Raw genomic sequence first — 18,890 nt, forward strand, 5'->3', positions numbered from 1 at the left:
TTCAATTTGACACCCATCATTAAAACAAAATAAAAGCTGCCTACAGTTATTTGAAGTTTATGTGCACCATTTCACTCAAATGTTTTTAAAGTAATTGTTCCAGAGCATTATATTTGTGCCGTAAACTGAGCATCAAAAAAGGTTTCTGTTTTTATCACAAGTGGATTCCGGGTAGTGCCTCATGGGCGGCAGGAGGTAGCTGGAAGATGTGACTTAAATTAAGGAGAATTTCAAAAAACATTGTTATGCTAATTTGACAAAAAAAGACTGAATAAACCTGCAACATGATTCTCATAAGTAAACACAGCAGTAAAGGATATCATATCTTCCTGCTGAAGGTGACGGAGAAGTTTCTCTAGTGGCGCGTACCGGCGAAGGGTGGGGGCCGAGCCCAGCATGAGGAGCTTGTGTTTGGCTCTAGTGATGGCCACATTCAGTCTACGCCAGTCTTGGAGCAACTCTCCCAGCTGAAAAATGATTTGACATATATAATAATGAAAATAATCGAGTGTATAATGGTTCTTCGTTAATCACCACAGCCACAGATTATACTTAAGACCATCGTACCATACACATCTGCACTGCAATGAACAGGGTTTAATGGTAAAATAATGTATTTGTTTAAATTCAGGAGGAAGGCCACTTACGTTGCCCTCAGGGTTGCTTCTAACAAAGGACACAATGATGACACTCTTGTCACGACCTTGGTATTTGTCCACAGTGTTGACTTCCAGAGCTTTAAAAGCATCTCCCTGCAGCAGACTGGAGATGGCTTTCAGCTGTTGCCGATATGGAGCAATGACCCCAATATCAGACGCTTTGCATCCAGCCTATGACACATTTAAATTTACCATTTCAAGTACTACATAAAAAAAATAGACAGAATTCATTTCAGTTTCATACAACCAATGGTATGTTCAGACCTTGAGCAGTAGAGTGACAAGGGCTTGTACCAAGATGGCTTCCATGTGGTTGCTGATTCCACTTTTCTCCACAGTCTCAGGGGCGGGAACCTGAAGAAAGGTACATTACATGATGAAAATGTATGAAATGAAAATGTAGGATTCCATAATAGGCAAAATGAGAAAGTCTAAAGCCCTTTTCACACTGCCAGCGAAATTATCTCTGCATGTCACTAGCCTCTGTACTGTGAAGTCGCTCTAATGTTATTAGTAGACTGCACTCTGGACATATCTTTATATATTGCAGGAAAACTAAGATATCATTCTAATTTGACTGGGAATTCGTTTTAAAAAGAATTGCAAAGTAGCATTCTGCTGTTGGAGAGAGTTGCCATATAAACTACATAAAATAATTCACCAGATGAAAAATTTTTGAATTCACAAATTAAACTCATTAATACTGCTTAAAATATCATTGTTTGAATTTGACAAATACTTACCATATACAGTTTCTTTTGCTTTTTGATTACAGACAAATCAAATCAAAACTCTCCCTGATTGTGAAACATTTCTCAACTTTGTTGCATTGCTGGACACACCCACATCTGGTCACTCATGTCACCAGCTTTCCATTGAAAATGAACGGAATCATGTCGCTTTGTTGCTGCATGCCGCTGGCTTAAGAATGAAACAAAAAAGTAAGACTGACCTCAGAAGTGTCCAGGAAACCGACCGGACTATTGGGCTCCAGTGCAGCCTGGACCCAAGCACTGTACTGTGGCTGACACACATACAGGTCCAGCTCCTTCTCAACCTGAGCTCTGTTGGGCAGCTGCAGCACTGCGCTTGCCGTCCTTTCAGAACCACACTCCAGTCGGCCCTCATACATCAGAGCATTGCTCAGGGACATGATCGCACTGCAGGACACAAAACAATGAGTGTAAGAGCTGCACAGCTGCAGCTGGTGGTTGTGAATATTCTCAAATGGATTAGAAAAATCACCTATCATTATTCTACTTGACTTTAAAATGCCTTTGTTAGAGGTACTTAATATTAAAAAGGATTAGTCTGAATGTTTAACTCCTCATATCGTTTTTTTAATTAGCCATTTAACAATCACATAAATACAGTCTGAATGTCTGACGGGTGTGCATCCACACCTGTTCATTCGGTACTGCACATTCAGCTGAACAACTGCATCACTGTGGTGCTCCAGACGCTTAAATAAACTCTCATCCATGCCCAAGGTTCTGAGTAAAAAAAAAGAAAAAAGATTGTGGTCAAATAATGGGTTAGGGTAATAATATGGTGATGGTTTAACTTGGAAGCTTCAGTTTTGTGATTAAAATGATGTATTCAACGACACAAAACAAAAAAATCTGGCAAAAGTTAATCTGAATGAGGACAAAAGTGTACTACCTGGCTTCAGCATTCTGCACAATAGGAGGAAGCTGTTGGTGGTCTCCCACCAGGACAAAGCGCTGGGCGTAGAACAGGGGTCCCAAACATACAGGTTGACTAATCTGAGACGCCTCATCCACGATACAGAAGTCAAATCGTCTGCGGCTGAAAATTGGGTGCTTCACACCCATACAGGTGGTGGCCACGATCAGCTAAAAAAAAAAAAAGAAATTATATTTACAGTGATAAATAATTAATGTGGAACGGTAATTTTCCCAATATCCTCTACATGTCATATACACTACAGTTTAAAAGTTTGGGGTCAATAAGATTTTTTTAACTTTAATACTTAAAAGTAATTAATTTTATTTAGCCATTTAAATTGATCAAAAGGGAGAGTAAAAACCTTTATAATGATACAAAAGATTTCTATTTAAAATTATTTTAACTTTCTATACATTAATGAATCCTGACATTTTTTATCATGCTTTGCATAAAAATATTCAGCAGCACAACTGTTTTCAACATTGATAATAATAAGAAATGTTTTTGAGGACCAAATCAGTATAATAGAATGATTTCTGAAGAATCGTGTGACAATGAAGACTGGAGTAATGATGCTGAAAATTCAGTTTGCCATCACAGGAATAAATTATATAAATTGTAATATTTTAAATATTACTATTTTACTGTATTTTTGATCAAATAAATGCCATCTTGGTGAGCATAAGAGACTTTTAAAAAGCATTATAAATCTTATAGAGACCAAACTTTTGAACTGTAGTGTAGGTGTTATTTACTGTACAAGACTGAGCGGACTTCAATATGTCTTACTTCTTTACTGTACAGTTGTTCCAGCTCTTCTAGTGTTTCCATGCCTCTAGCACGACATGACTCCTCTGTGAAGGGCAGGATGTCATGGTGAACTTTTTGAGTACGACCCAGTCGCAGGAAGCCGATCTTAAATCTCTTCAGTTTCAGGAGGATGTTGTCCACAGCAGAGTGGGTGTAGCTAGTCAGAAGAACACTAAACCCACAAGCATGGAGTATCCGCACCTTTAAATCAAGGAAGAGCAAAATAAATGTTCCTTTGTTTGCATATAGAAACCACTAGCATAAACAATCAGTTTCTTTCTACGGGTCAGAAAGAGGGAGGAAAGATGTCCTGTAAACAAAATTAGGTTTACATTTATTTATACATATGTTTTTACTGAATACAAGCGGAATTTAACTCTTACCAGTGTACAAATGGTGGTAGTTTTCCCAGTACCTGGCATTCCCACAATAAGCGTGTAATCTCTGGACAGTAGTACTTTTTTCATGGCTTGTTTCTGTGGCTTATTGAGTCCTGAGAAGCAAATTATGATTAAAACACATCATGTAGGAGCAAAGATGCTCTATTATTCACAAGAAGACTATCAGGAGAAGGCAGCGTATGAACACACCTTTCAAAATGTTGGCCACAGTGTCCTTGGCGTCTCGTGGTAAAACACTGCTGAGGCTGTCAATGAACTGGGGAGGCCTGAATTCCACAATCAACTCCCTCAATCTTTCACTACATCAAAATTTACATATTGAGCTTTTCATATAAAACAAAAAACACAATTTAAGAGACAACAAAAAGAAAATGATGATTGGACCTGGTTGGAGAGTTCTCCATTAACATAGACAGGTTTCCTAGATGAGTGCTAAGACCGCCTGCACCTTCATCCTGGTCCAGTCGGAAAACTGTGTTTGAGGAATACTTAGAGAGGTTTCTGAAATGATAGGAATGTGGTATTAAGCTTTGATGGACCCTTGAACACTTCAGATTCAGGTCAAATGAATTACAAAATGATCAACATCATGAAAAGCATCTGCAAGATACTTACTTGTCCAAAGAGCAAGTCACTCCACTGACTGTTATTTCTGTGACGTATCCTGTGGCCAAGGCTATAAGCACAGAGTCCTGATCGCTGACCACAATCCTGTCGCCCACTATCAGCCCGGTGAGAGTCTGTTCATCTTCCTTCCTTTCAAAGCTGTGCTTATATACACCATCAGATAGGACGTTGATGCCTCCAGCTAACTGCATGTTACCCGCACAGCCACCACTTTTCTCCCTGAGAATGAACAACATAAGAACAGGGATGCATCAGGGACATTCATTAAGGACAAAAACATTTCATTAGTTCAAACAAACACTGTTAATCTGCTTAGGGGTCTGAAATTCATGGTTTCAAACACAAATAAAACTATTGGAAATAATGAAAATGAAAGGAATGGTTCAGCCAGAAATGAAAATTCTGTCATCATTTACTCCCTGTCCCTCCATTGACTACATTTTTGATGCTTTGTTCCAAGTCTTCTGAAGAGACAAGGTCTCTATATATGAACAACAAATATAATTTTGCCTTTTTTTCTATTTCCAATATTTGTCATGATCTGAGTTTATCTAAAGTTCATATTAAATAAAACAATGAATAGAAGCCTAAAATCATATTACGCGATTGTGTCTCTTCAGAAGACCTGGATTAAATCGCTCAATTCATATGGATTACTTTTACAATGTCTTAATAAACCATTTGAAGCTTAAAGGTTTTGGTGGAATTAACTTTCAACGGAGAAAGAGAAATCTCTCAGGTTTCTTTAAAAATATCTTCATTTGTGTTTCAAAGATGATTGAAAGTCTTCCAAATGGTTTTGAAACAACATAAAGGCAAGTAAATGGATGACTTTAATTTTCTTTTAAAGCATTTTAATTTTTGGATGAACACCCACCTCTGCTGGGAAGTCTGAAGCCAGATATTACGTCGACCTCCTTTGTTCTCCATGGTGAGAGCCTCCAGCGTGCAGAGCAGGACCCAGTGGCTGAAGTACTGGAGGTGCATCTGGCTGAGGTGCTCGCTCTCTGACTGCACAAAAGCCTGTGGATCTTCACTACAGCTCCCCACGGGATCTCTCTCTACAGCTCTACACAAATGATACATTTATATACAAATAACTCTGTTTGAAGTTGGAAGTTGTAATGGAAAAATGACACACGAAGAGAGAAAAACAGTACCTGTTGTAAACGGCGCAGTTTCTTTTCTGAGGACAGTACTTGCAAGCCTGCTGGTCAGATACAATGGCAGGCAATGGGGCCATATGACTTCGACCATCCACCTTGACCAGGTTGTTGCCGATGTGATGAGCCAAAGAGTTCCTTATTTTAATCAGCTCTGTGATGGAAAAAAATATTAATCTAAGCTTACCGGTATATTAGATTTTGATGTTACAATGTTATGACTACAAGTACATCAGCTCTAATTTGTAACATTTGTATGAAACTACGTGATTTAAAGGGACTATGAAAATTCTGTCATTCATTATTCACCCTCATATCACTCCTCATACCATTTCATTTTTGAAACACAAATTAAGAACTCCCTGAATTTTCCTGTTTAAAAAAACTCAAAGACATAAACAATCCAAATGAGAGACATTATCACATTTTATGATGAAAATATATATTTTAGGTTTTTGTTCACATAAAAATATTGATCAACACACATAGATAGAGTACATCAAATACGGTAATGGATGAACAAACATGGTTGCTTGAAGGATGAAAAACCAATTTGGTTTGTTTATGCATATCAAGCAAGCATGTTTGAGCTTCCACAAGAACCTTAAGGGCAGATGAATGAAAGTCTCATCGACATGAGGGTGAGTAAATGATGACAAAATATTTGGATATACAGTACGTTTAAAACAAACAAACCAACCTCTCCTGTCCATGTGGTTGCCCACAACAGGATGTAGACTGCCAGTCTTCAAGTAGATAAGGAAACCTGCCTCTGGATCACAACGTCTAGCTGAGCTCATCAATGTGTACAGAATAACCTAAAATGCAAATAAAATGTCTGTAATAAGAAGTGATTTTTTTTGCATGTGACATATCTAAAGCATTTTCTGAAGCATTTTGTACTTGACTGCGATGCTCAATGGAGTTGGACTCCTTGCCGGTTTTCAGCTCCAGTGGCACAATCCTTTCTATGGGCTTTCTGCCTCTCCGATGAATCCTGACTCCAGCTGTGACATCTATCTTCCCCTTCAGGCCAAAACTTGGACACCAGATGTTCTCCTCGATGTCCGCAAAATCTGTGACTGTAAAGCTACAGGTTGCATCTTGCTTGCTCAGAGCTCCGTCGCTAGGGCTGATGGGAAATAACCACACAAACCATTACGTTAATCCACAATGTCAACCTGAACAAAGCGGAAAAAAAGCTGAGAGCCTTCTTGGCATGCTGCAATTGCGTGTTTGAAGAACTCTAAACACTCACAGTTTCAGGGTGAGCTGCTTTTGTCCAGCCTGTGGTGAAGTGTGGATGTAGTGTTTTGCCCACTCAGATAAAGATGGAAGATATTCGTCAACTTCCTGTCTCATGTCAGCCTGAGTCAGCTTTAGACTGTACCTAATTAATCAAGCACAATACATTTCACAATCCTCATAAGGCACTGACATAACATTAGGAGCTTCATTACTGTGGTCAAATGCTGTCTTACTACGATGTAAGTTGTGCCTCTATGTTGTCTAATAGCCCTTACATTTGTCCGAGGTAGTTGGGGCTTTTTAGGGCCTCTGAGGCAAATGTTTGTATCCTCTCTGGAGAAAAATCTGAGGACATGGCTGCTTTTTGGAAGATATCATGAACTATGGTACCATTTAGCATCTGCTTAGATCCACCATCAAATGCCTGTTTAAAAATCACACACAAGAGTTTGGATTATTTGAAGCACTAAAATGTAAGACAATTAAGGAATATAGCAAGGTTTGCTATCCCCTCATCAATTAAGGGAAAAATATATTTTTCAGGATTATTTGATCAGTGGAACATTCAGATTTATTTGAAACATTAACATTATTAATGTAATTTACTTTTGATCAACTGCATGCAGCCTTAAAAACATTTTTTTTTTAAATTCATACAAACTTTTAGACGATAGTGAGGCACATTCACAACATTAAATTTCCACACCTTAAACATCTCTCCCAGCACCCCTCGCCTCATACAGCGAATACTGCTGGCAATGCTGGTCCCAGATATCAGCAGGTCAGGCAGCAGAACCAGGAAGCCAGAGTCTCTATCAATCGTCCACAAGCCAGAAACACACCTCCCTTCCAAGTGAATGATGTCCCCCACTGCAACCGGAGAACTCTCCCTTAAAATAAAAAAAAGGAGGTTGAAAAGTTCAAAAACAAAGACAGTCAAAAAGAAAGAACTCTCTCAAGAATGTCTCTCAAAGCCAAGTACCAGCCATCTTTGAGAATACAAGTCTCTGCGGACTGTGTCGTCTTTGAGCAGGTGATGGTTAAGTGTTTTTCGGTGCAACTTCGTGATGAAGTGACGTCTTGTACATCCAGTACCCAGTATCGGTTATGGACACCAGAGGCCAGTATAACATGCTCTGGTATGCCTTTGGTTTTTCTAAAAGTCAAGGAAAAATACGTTCAGTTTTAATAAACAAAAATCACCAAATAAAAGCTTATGTACACATAAATAGGTTGAATGAAATATACATACTCATGACTGAACTTCTTGGGTTTTGGCGGCTCAGATTCTTGCTCCATGCCATCATCAAACCAATCGTCTATCAAATCAGTAAAATCATCCTCAAATGGTGCTGGCAGAGGCTTTCCTTCATCAATTTTTTCTTTCACTTGAAGCTCAGCAGAACTCATGGGCCTCTTTTTGGTAACAGGACAGTTGAGAAAAGTCTCCTTTTCTTCAGTAGACCCATGTTTTATCCATGAACTATATGACGTCACAAGATCCAAGTCATTTGTTTCAGAAACTGCAGCCATGCCTATCTCCAGCTTCACGTTATGAGCAAGTGAATTCTCCTTCTCACTGGTACTAAAGCTCAGCTGATTAGAGGATTTTTTGGAGAGCTTCGAGGAACCAGTTGTTTTTCCATTCATTTTCACACAAGGGCCAGTTGTCTCGAAACTAACAGACTCTGCTTTGTTTTTTTTCTCAGGAATCTTCGGGAACATTACAGAGATCGTTCTCAAAGACTCCTTTCGGTTAGTCACTGGTAAGCTTGTGTCGCACTCGGGTAGTTTCTGAACTTGCATGGTCCTGGACCGCTTGGCACTCTGGATGTTTTCTGAGCTGTGCAACAACCTCTTTGCAGAGCCTGAGTGACATACGCCATTCTTAAACTCAAAAGTGTCCTCTGACTCTGGACTGCTGTTGTTCTGAGGCTGCATCAGCTTACGTGCCATCAGGCTAGGTTTACCCCTGACACCTTTAGTATGTAGACCACGGGACACAGGCGAGCGGTTCTCATATGAAGTGTCGGAAGGGTTCTCGGTCCTCAGACTGTCAGGCGTCTCTGGAACAGCAGATGGGTTTGGGGAGCAGGGGACATTTTCATCCTCCACAAAACAAGTCTTCAATGAAACGGGGGCTCCTGTAATTCCAGTTTCAATTCTTTTAGGTGACTTTGGTGAAACCTGAAAAAACATACAATTGAGATTATCAACATTATTTTTAATGTAAGAGCAGGCAAAGCCATTTTAAACTTTAAAAATCCAAGACTTCCGATGTCATTTGCATCCCATTTTTTAAAAAAATTTAATAAAAAAAATTCTAAACAATTCAGTAGGTTCAAGACATTTGTGACCCTGTCGCACAGGTATATTAGTGGCAATAGCCAACAATACATTGTATGGGTCAAAATGATTTTCTTTTATGCCAAAATCATTAGGATATTAAGTAAAGATCCTGTTCCATGAAGATATTTTGTAAATTTCCTATCGTAAATATATTTAAAAAATGTATTATTATTAGTAATATGAGTTGCTAAAGACTTCATTTGGACAACTTTAAAGGTGATTTTCTCAATAGTTCGATTTTTTTTTTCGTTTGTATCTCGGCCAATTTAGAAAATATTTACCCTTATGACTGGTTTTGTGGTCCAGGGTCACATTTAATAAACAACATACAAATAAGGATGCAATAGTAAGCACATCAATTCATTTAAAATTAAAGGACATCACAACAAACATATATTAAATTCATTTAAGACAGTTTTGGGGGCTTTTTTATTTCATAGATTCAAAATAAAAGTCAAGGGCTTTTAAAATAAATAGACAAAATAAGGTTGAGTCACTCCATTTACTCTGATGAATATAACATTTTCCTAACAACAAAAAATAATAATAATACACTGTAGATTGAGTGAACTGTAGATAGAATTATGGTTCATTTGGATTTATTTTAGCTGTACAAAAACAGTGTTTTTGAAACTGCAGTGCAAACTGGTATTTGTTGTATTATTATTAAAGTAATAAAACACCAGTTTGTAGCATAAATAATTTAATCCCATTTTTCTTTTATTATTTGGACAAAATGTAATAAAAGTGAATAGTGAATGAGGCTGTCAGTCTCATTTCGTGAGATCTGTGAGATCACAATCTCCTTTTGTGTTGTACAAAAGAAAGAAAGAAATACAGTTTTGGAACAACATAAGGGTGAGCAAATTTTTTTTTTTGGGTGAACTATCAAAATAAGTTACGGTAACTAGACTCGTATTATGTACTTACCTTTGAGAAGAAAAAGGCAGAAATGTTTGACTGAACTCCACTGACCATCTACAATAGCAACAAAAATGTTAGTTCACTTTCACAACGGATGAAATGTATATCTAGATAGATAGCTAGAGTATGATCAACAAAACATCAGATGTGACTATCAAATACTTACAGAAGATCTGCTGGATTTACACTTTATCATCGTGGACTGTAAGTGAATAAAATGACTAAAAAAAGATTGTTCTTCGGAGAACTATATCACGAAGCAGCTGTACTGGTATCAAAACTTAAAAACCTCTCACATTACTCTCACTGCTAGAAGATCAAATCTAGCTCGGCCAGAAAGAGATTTTCTCACAAAGCAACGGGCATCCAAACGGTGTTCACATGTGCTTTCACATAAAACAAAAAACAGCAGATTTCTTGCGTAAATGACTTTTGCTGCATCTCTGCAGCTTAAACATAGCGATCTCGAAATTCCCGCGTACAGTCAGTGGATATCACATGAAATCACAAAGTTTTCCTCGTTGTTTCTGTGTGTGCGGAATTTACATCGCCATAACAGACACACTGCCACCTAGCGATAGTGCGATTCTCAATCGTCTTATGTTGTTGCTAAACAATTTGGAAACAAAGCAAGCCGTATTTTATTAGCACCACATTCGCCTCACGTCATTTATAAATGACGAACTATTTAGTTTTTAAAGCAATTATATCGTTATTTTCTGTAATGGGACAGAAACTATTGTGGTTACCAAGGCAACAAACGGAAGAAATAGCTTTTGAGGCACATTTTTTTGCAATATGGTAAGCATGTTTAGCTATGTGCATTTGGATTAATAAAATACTTGTGGGGTATAAACATTAGTTTGCAAATTAATTTGTAAATAGGCCTACGTAATGTGTATTTTAATCCAACCCACAAAAAAATGTACATTTAGGCCTAGACATACTTTTTAATGCTGCAAAATGCTGTTAGACAGAAATTACAGTTACAAATATTGAAATGAAATTAAGTTCTAAAAAGTATGGCAAAAATGACATTTTAAAAATTGGACACTTAAACCACTTTCGTTGTGGTTAACTTACATATTTGAGGTTGACTTTTAAAATATGTTATATATAAATATTGTTGTGTTACATGCACAGCTTATTGTAATTGAATACACTTATAACAATATGGCATTGAAAACTGAGCCTCATCTTTGAAATATTCATGCCAAGCCACCACACACCGACAGTAGAAGGTCTGCTGACATGGACGCTCAAGAAGACGACCTAAAATGTCCTGTTTGTGTAGAGCCCTTTACAGACCCTGTACGCCTTCCATGTGGGCACAACTTCTGTCAAACCTGCATCCAAGTGGTCTGGAACATGGATGATCCCAAAATATCTAGTGTTGGTCCACTGTTCTGTCCGGAGTGTCAGATCCTCCTTCCTTCTGACCTTAAGCTTGAGATCAACTCAGATCTTCAGAGGGAAGTTCAGGATGTCTTTTCAAGAGCATCTTCGCATGAAGGATCATCTCATACACCACCCTCAATTATTATGTGTGATCAGTGCATTGGGAAGACTGAGGTGGCAGTGAAGAGCTGCCTCACCTGCGACGCCTCCTTGTGCTCTGCTCACACTCTCCTGCACCAGCAGAGAGAGGCTTTAAGAGGGCACTCTCTCATCGAAGTAACAGAGGACTTGATTTCCTTCAAGTGTAAGGAGCATGGGGAGGAGCTGAAACTATTCTGTCAGGAGGACCAGACCACTGTGTGTTGCCTGTGCATTGCGGTTGGGTCACACAAAAACCACCAAGCTGTTACGCTGCAAGAGGCATGCTCAGAATTCAAGGTAGGGAAAATGGGTTTTAATGAGTGAAAAAATATTATTATTTTGATAGATCAATTACAAATAGAAGTGTCTATGATATATTAATGGGACATTTTAAACACGTGCCAAGTCCTTGTTCTTCAAGTTTAAATGTATATGTTGTTAAAGGTCCCATGGCATGGCATTTTTCTATTATTTTATAATGTTTCCTGAGGTGTACTTATATTGTTAGTATGATTTTTACATCATAAAATGTCATAATTTAGAAATAAAAGGCATTTTTTCTATACTGCTGTTTGCCCTGTGGCTGAATGCCCTGCTTCAAGAGGCGTGTCTGCTGTGAGACTTCAGTAAAAACGCCCACTGTTGTGATTGGCTGACATCTTTGCATTTTAAATGAGCGGAGGGGGCGTGGTTTAACGAGGCACGAGCAGGCACGAGTCTGCCAGAGAGACGGATGGACCTGAGTTCACTTCTCATCAGTTCTCTCAGCATGTCTCAGTTCAGGGTGAACTGTTACAGCATATACTTCAGGTTATTAGTTTATTTCTAGTCGGAGGGGCTGTCACTCATGTCAGAAAGTTAGTAACTTTAGTAAATTATGGATCAGCGCTGACTCGAGACGCGAACCGTTTAGAACGATTCAGTCCGATTTGGTGAACTGGTTCGGTTCACTAAAAAGAACCGATTCAAAAGAATGATTCGTTCGCGAACCGGACATCACGGAGACGGAGCGATTGCTAACAAAGTTATTTATAGTAACTTACTGAGTTATGAGAGCGCTGTCTGTCAGCGCGAGTTTATTGTGTTTGTATCTGAGAGTTCTGAATAAACACAGTCCCAGTCACGCCGAGTCCGTCTTCATCATTATTCTACCAACTTTGTAACACATGCAATGTACCATTACAGCGAGATGAACGAGTTAGTAAGTTTGATTAAAGCATTATTTCTAGATATGTTCCAATCATATGAATAGCGTCAGTGATGCGCATTGAGTAACGTTACACAGCGCAAACAAAGACACAACAGCAGTAATCGAATGTAATCCAGTTTATTGTGGGGAAAGCTGGCTAGCCTAGCCGGATACCCTCACGCTTACCCCCCTTCTGGCCGTGTTTGGCTCCTCCGCTGTGGGCAGATGCAGTACTGGGGGTCGGGGATGTTGAAGGCCGAGCTTCGGCGTGCGTGAGGTTTATCTCTAAAGATGTGGCTCTGCCGGTGTTGAGCAGAAAAGACTGTATGCACATTTTAGAACAGATAGACGCGACGAGGACATACAAAAACACTGACTCACAAGATAGAAAACACCGTTCTGTCGGGAGAGAGAGAAGCCGCTGCATGTGCAGGAATAATAAATAATTAGCTACACATAAGAAATCAATGATCACAGATCAGAAGGAACTGAAAAAAGACTTCTGTTTTCATTTGTACATCCAAACACTGAGAAACTGCCAGCGTTCACTCGTTCAAAAGTAATGATCTCTCGCGTTTGCATGGGCGTGCCAGATTCTATGGGCGGAGGAAAGGGAGGTAACCGTTCCTGCTTGGACGTCAAAACAGGAGACTTCAGGATTGGCTCGTCTGGCCTGTCATTTTCTCAAAGGCAGAGAAAGACAGCCAGAACTCGGTTTTACACCGATCAACATTTCTATCCACTTGGGGTCAATATTCAGGCTAGGGGAACTCATATTAATGTTGAAAAACCTCATAAAATGAAAATTTTATGCCATGGGACCTTTAATAGTAAAAAACTTATATATATATATATATATATATATATATATATATATATATATATATATATATATATATTATATAAGCTATGTATATTTAAATACATATAATTTAGTACAGAAATGAAATGACATGCTCATCATGGTTTATTTTATTTATTTTTTTTTACAGCAAATTAAAGGAGTAGTTCACCCAAAAATGGAAAATTATAATTTACTCACCCTCAAGTTGTTCCAGACCTGTAGGAGTTTCTTTGTTCTGTTGAACACAAAAGAAGATATTTTGAAGAATGTCGGTAACCAAACAGTTAATGGACCCCATTGACTTGCATAGTATTTTTTCCCCCTACTATGGAAGTCAGTGGGGTCCACTAACTGTTTAGTTACCCATATTATTCAAAATTCCTGTTAAATTCTCATATTCTTATTTTGTGTTCAGCAGAAGAAAGAAATTCATACAAGTCTGGAACAACTTTAGGGTGAGTAAATGATGACAGAATTTTAATTCCTTTAAGAGATCTATTTTGACTCATATTTTTATCAGATAAATAACATTATTTCATGGAGCATTATTATGCCTATACTTTAGTGTGAAGTAATGATAATTTATGGAAACATATCTCTTTGTTTTTTTAGAAGGTATTGGAGAGCAACAAATCATTTCTTCTACAGAGGAAACATTTAGCAGAGTCTGCTATGCAAGATTTGGAGCCATTATTTTCAGAGGTGTCGGTGGGTATTTCCATATAAGCTTTCTGAATTATAACTAGAAAATGATTGCATACTACACTTCTCAGTTTATTATTTTTTTTAATGAATGAAGTGGCAAAACTATTCAAATCCGTTGTAGAAAGAGATAATCTAATATGGTTTCTTTGTCAACTTATGAGTTCACCAGGCTTTGACTTTTCTTGTGGTGGTTCTCAGGAAAACGCAGAAGCATACAGACTCAGAATAGTTGAGAAATACAACCAGATAAAAGCCTTGATTGAGGAGGATCAGAAGCTGATGTTGGCCATTCTGGAAACAGAAGAATTTTACACCAACAAGTGGCTGAGATGGAGAAATGAGTCACTGGAGTGTCATGTTCAAGATATGAATGCTGCCCTAAGATCAAGCCAATCTCTCCTCGAGGAAGAAAATGACATCATATTTCTCCAGGTGCATTATAGTTTCACAGTCTCTGTGGTTTATTTTTGAGTGCACATTTTCCTTTTTTATCTGTAGTCTTATCAATAACAAAATTATTATTATTTTTGCAGCATCTCCAAAAACATAGCCTTGGGTGAGTTCTTTTTACTGCTTTAAATTATACTAATCTACAGAGCCCCTAAAGGTTGGTGATGAAAAAAATATGAGATGGGAGGAAAAAATATGCTTTTGCATTATCTCGTAAATGTTTTACGTTCCTCTGAGAAACTTTGCATCCGCTCGCAAAATGTTTGCATTCCCCCAAGAAATTTTGCATTCGCTCACAAAAATTTCACAAACTTTCCTAGAGTAACGCAAAGGTTTAGCGAACGAATGTAAAGTTTCTCAGGGGAATATAAAACTTTTGCAAGTGTGAACACAAAAGCATTGAAATATATACTTTCCTCCCATCTCATATTTTGTCCATCACCATATCCCTCAGACTTGTCAATGGATTATGTGAACAAAATATTTGTATATATATATATATACTTTATTTTATGGGGATTGTAATGACCAGTGTAATTCTTTAAAAAAAAATCCCTATTATTCTATGATACATTAAAGGGGTCATGAACTGGCTTTTAAAAAAATATATACTGCTGTCTGAGGTCAACTTATGACGTTCGCGTGGTTTTTACATTCAAAAACATCATAATGAATAAGTAAAAGGCTATTTTATACCCTGGGTTTGAGCCTCTCTATTGGAACACTCAGCGTTAATGGGCGTGCTGCACTGAAGACTTGGAAGTAAACGCCCACTGCTATGATTGGATAAGCTTTGCATATTATAATGAGCTCCGTCTCCCCCGTGAGTACACATGAGGCATTGTTTTGAAAGGTTGTGGGAAAACGGCAACTGGAATGATTCGCCCCCACAGGGCTTGACAAAATGTCTTTATCAAAAAAACACAATGATTTATCTCTCATCCACCCGCAATTAATTGGATTGTTATTTTTTATTACTTATTACTTTTATTACTAACACACACATGCAGAGTCAGACAAATCAGCATGATCAAAACTTAAGCAAATGTATTTTTCCTTTTTAATCAAGTCAAGAGAGTGAAAAACATCAGAAAAGGAATGTTCTTTCACTATTAAGATAGCAGGCTGGTGATACGTTTTGGTAGCCTGACTAGAAAACACATACATACATCCAAGTCTGATCACGAATTGCAGCACATTGAACCAACAACACCACAAATAAAGGATTCTACAGCCTGTGCTAAGTTATGTTCAGTTAGACATGTACACATAATCAATAGATATCAAACGATCTGTAACAATGCAATACTATCACATATAAAAAACATTTTTTACTCACTTAAGTGTGTTGCTTCATTCATTCATGTAATCTCATCCTGTCTGCAAATCCAGTCTCTTGTTTACAAACGAATCTGTGGTGAAATGAAGGAACAAATGCGCAATGTCTTTCCCACGTGAGCTGGATATTCATTAAAAATATAGTTCATCCATGCATTCATAATATTGGAATCCGAATTAATCTTATGCATCATGTTTATTGCTTGGAAGTTCGATCCGGTTTAGCTCCACGTAGACCTATGTTATTTATCTATAACATGCCATGCACAAATCGGTGGGCGGGGCTACAGAATCAGGCATTCGTCTTCTTCGGTTAAGGCGGTGTTTCACCACACTCTGACGTCAAAGGGAGTAGGGATGGGCAACAGTGGTTGAGTAATCGAGTACTCGAACGTGACAGCGATCATCGATCATGAGAACGATGATCGCCCTGAAAAAAATAATAATATTTGTCTCTTTTTTTATTGGTTATTGCGTCGTTTTGCGCGGTACCGGAGGTCTGATTGGTTAGCATTATACAGCACGCCTCCTGACTGCGGCAAAATAAAGTGAAACTAAGGCGTGCACTGCAGTGATGTCTGGAATCACTGTGATCATTGAATGGTTAGTGCAAGATGTGCAGCACCAATCTGTCAAAGCCTACATAGCATTATGACGAGAACACGATGGAAATTAGAATGCTGTAGGTAAATGATCTGTGCTTAGTTCCCCGTGTATCAGCTGCTCCACAGAGAAACTGGCGAGAACACTCAGACTAGCGCGTGAAGTTCATGTGTGCATTCGCGTCCTTTTCTGCAGATGCACGTTGTAAGATTACTTTTATGTTGTCTATCTGATTAATCTAATTTAAGAAGTGTTTGGTTGAGCTTAATAAGCTAGCAAAGCGCTGCCGTTATACCGGCTGTTCATTCTCTTCAGTTTCAGCTCAAACGCATATTTCATGCTCGACATGATGGTTTAGAGACAGTCATATTCTTTTTAGATAGGCTATTTCTTTCTCAGAATCATTGATATTAGTAATTCAGCAGTGCTATACTGTTCTCGTATTTTTTAACAGTAGACCTAGTTTATTTAAAGTTGTTTTTCGTTATGAGTTCGAAAACGCGCAGTGATGTCTGTAAACACTTCAATCATGAATAATACAATTAAGTGCATGATGTGCAGAGTCAATCTGTCAAAGCATTACAATGAGAACAGGATTTTAATAAAATGTTGCTTCTGTGTGCTTTCGTTGTCCGTGTATCAGCGTTGTTAAGGGAAGAGCGCATTCAAAATGTTCCGTTTCAAACCATAGCCTGTAAAATCTAGCACGCTGAAGTTCACGTGCGCATTCACGTCCTTTTGTGTTGATTTATGTCGTAATAGGTTCATAATAATCTTCATATTAATATTGATATAGGGTGCGTTTGGTTGAGTTTATTAACCAGCTAGCAAGCTCTGCAGGGTGGTGTTATTTCACAGTTTCAGCTCAAAGGCAATGCTCGATATTACTGACTTGGTTATCTGAGACGGTCATTTTATAAAGATGTTTCTTTTTCAAAGACATTTATGCGTCATAATCTAGCAGTTATTTTTTGTTTTATATGTTCATGTTTTCATATACCTGTTTTCATGTCACGTTTGTATTTGTCAACAACCATTTTCATAACAGTTTTCATTATCTCAATGACGGACATGCCCCGCCCCCTGCACATGCCCCGCCCCGAGTACTCGAGTACTCGAGTACTCGTTTTTGAGACTTATCGATGATCGAAATGAGAAATTGACAAAAATGCCCATCCCTAAAAGGGAGGCACATTCCCAGATCAAGCGTTTGCTGAGCCAGCTGTCAATAAAAGCTTTTCTTTGACTATCAAGGAAGTTTTCAGCTCTGAAACTTACAGGATATTCTTATATTACCATGACCTTTTATATATCAAAAGCTCAAGGGAAAGTTGATTTCTCAATTCATGACCCCTTTAATACCAAAATCAATGTATTCAAGAATCCCTCGTCATCGCTATAGGTCCCAGGTGGAATTGCCATTTGTGTCTGCGATAGAGCAAGAGTACAACTCCACAGACAAGATGAAGACAGTCGAACAGCTGGTTGATAACTTGGATGAAGTTGTCTTTCAGAACACTCAGCGGCTGTGGTCTAGTAAGTGTGATGTTTCAATGCACAATGTTAAAAGACATACTTAGACTTAAAAAAAAAGTACAATAATCCTACCTTATAGTGTAACATATCAAACTTTGCCTACCTGCAGGTTTTAGAGCTATAAGTTTGGACCCAGAGACGGCACACCCCGAGTTAGAGGTCTCAGCAGACAAGCTGGAGGTGCACTGGAGTACGAAACCAATCCCAGATAGGAAACAGAAAACAAACATCAGCTCTCCGTACAGCGTCCAGGTCAAGGAGAAATTCTCCAGTGGCTCCCACTACTGGGAGGTTGCCGTCTGGAAGAAACCCTATTGGTTGATTGGCCTGTCATATGGGTCAGCTACCAGAGATCAGGATTCTGAGCATCGCAACAGTGACTTTAACAATGTGTTCTGCTACATCTATCACGGTAATGGAAAATATCTTGTTTGTCAGGACTCAAATGAAAAGTCCCTGACAGTGAGGAAACCAATCCAAAAACTTGGAGTTTGGGTTGATATCCCGAAAGGAGCCGTGTCTTTCTATGATGGAGATACGCTAACTTTGCTCCACACATTCCGCATTGAGTTTTCTGGCCCAGTTAGTCCCATTTTTAATCCTTGTATTGACATAAATGGCCGAAACAGTCAGCCTCTTTCCATTGTCCATCTAAGAAACTCGTAATAATTTGAAAAGCGCCTCACAAAATTCTCTATCCATTTCATTTACATGAATAATATATATAGGTACGTATATAGTACTGTATGTATCTGTCTATTTAATATAATTGGGTTTGGTCTAGTTATCACAATAAATAGAGGATAATGACATCTC

The 18,890-nt window shown here is 38.3% G+C and overlaps 2 protein-coding genes across 2 annotated transcripts; one reads left to right on the top strand and one right to left on the bottom strand.

Moving 5' to 3' along the window:
- Positions 1–132: 132 nt before the first annotated feature.
- Positions 133–10,405, bottom strand: dna2 (DNA replication helicase/nuclease 2; the record flags this gene model as incomplete). The annotated part of the gene is made up of 23 exons (XM_079842268.1): positions 10,037–10,405; positions 9,877–9,924; positions 7,850–8,784; positions 7,580–7,753; positions 7,304–7,487; positions 6,873–7,021; positions 6,608–6,739; positions 6,253–6,481; positions 6,050–6,167; positions 5,347–5,503; positions 5,064–5,255; positions 4,175–4,405; positions 3,944–4,060; positions 3,749–3,858; positions 3,542–3,651; positions 3,138–3,359; positions 2,322–2,515; positions 2,063–2,152; positions 1,612–1,819; positions 924–1,013; positions 648–830; positions 278–467; positions 133–212 (listed from the first exon to the last, which is right to left on the bottom strand). The coding sequence occupies exons 1-23, from the start codon at positions 10,064–10,066 to the stop codon at positions 133–135; spliced, it is 4,173 nt and encodes a 1,390-aa protein (XP_079698394.1). The 5' UTR covers positions 10,067–10,405.
- Positions 10,406–11,121: 716 nt separating this feature from the next.
- Positions 11,122–18,890, top strand: LOC307141816 (E3 ubiquitin-protein ligase TRIM62; the record flags this gene model as incomplete). The annotated part of the gene is made up of 6 exons (XM_079842269.1): positions 11,122–11,706; positions 14,055–14,150; positions 14,346–14,579; positions 14,681–14,703; positions 17,941–18,074; positions 18,184–18,890. The coding sequence occupies 6 exons, from the start codon at positions 11,122–11,124 to the stop codon at positions 18,738–18,740; spliced, it is 1,629 nt and encodes a 542-aa protein (XP_079698395.1). The 3' UTR covers positions 18,741–18,890.

Source organism: Gobio gobio (assembly GCF_949357685.1).
Source record: "Gobio gobio genome assembly, chromosome: 18".
NCBI classification, from domain to species: domain Eukaryota; kingdom Metazoa; phylum Chordata; class Actinopteri; order Cypriniformes; family Gobionidae; genus Gobio; species Gobio gobio.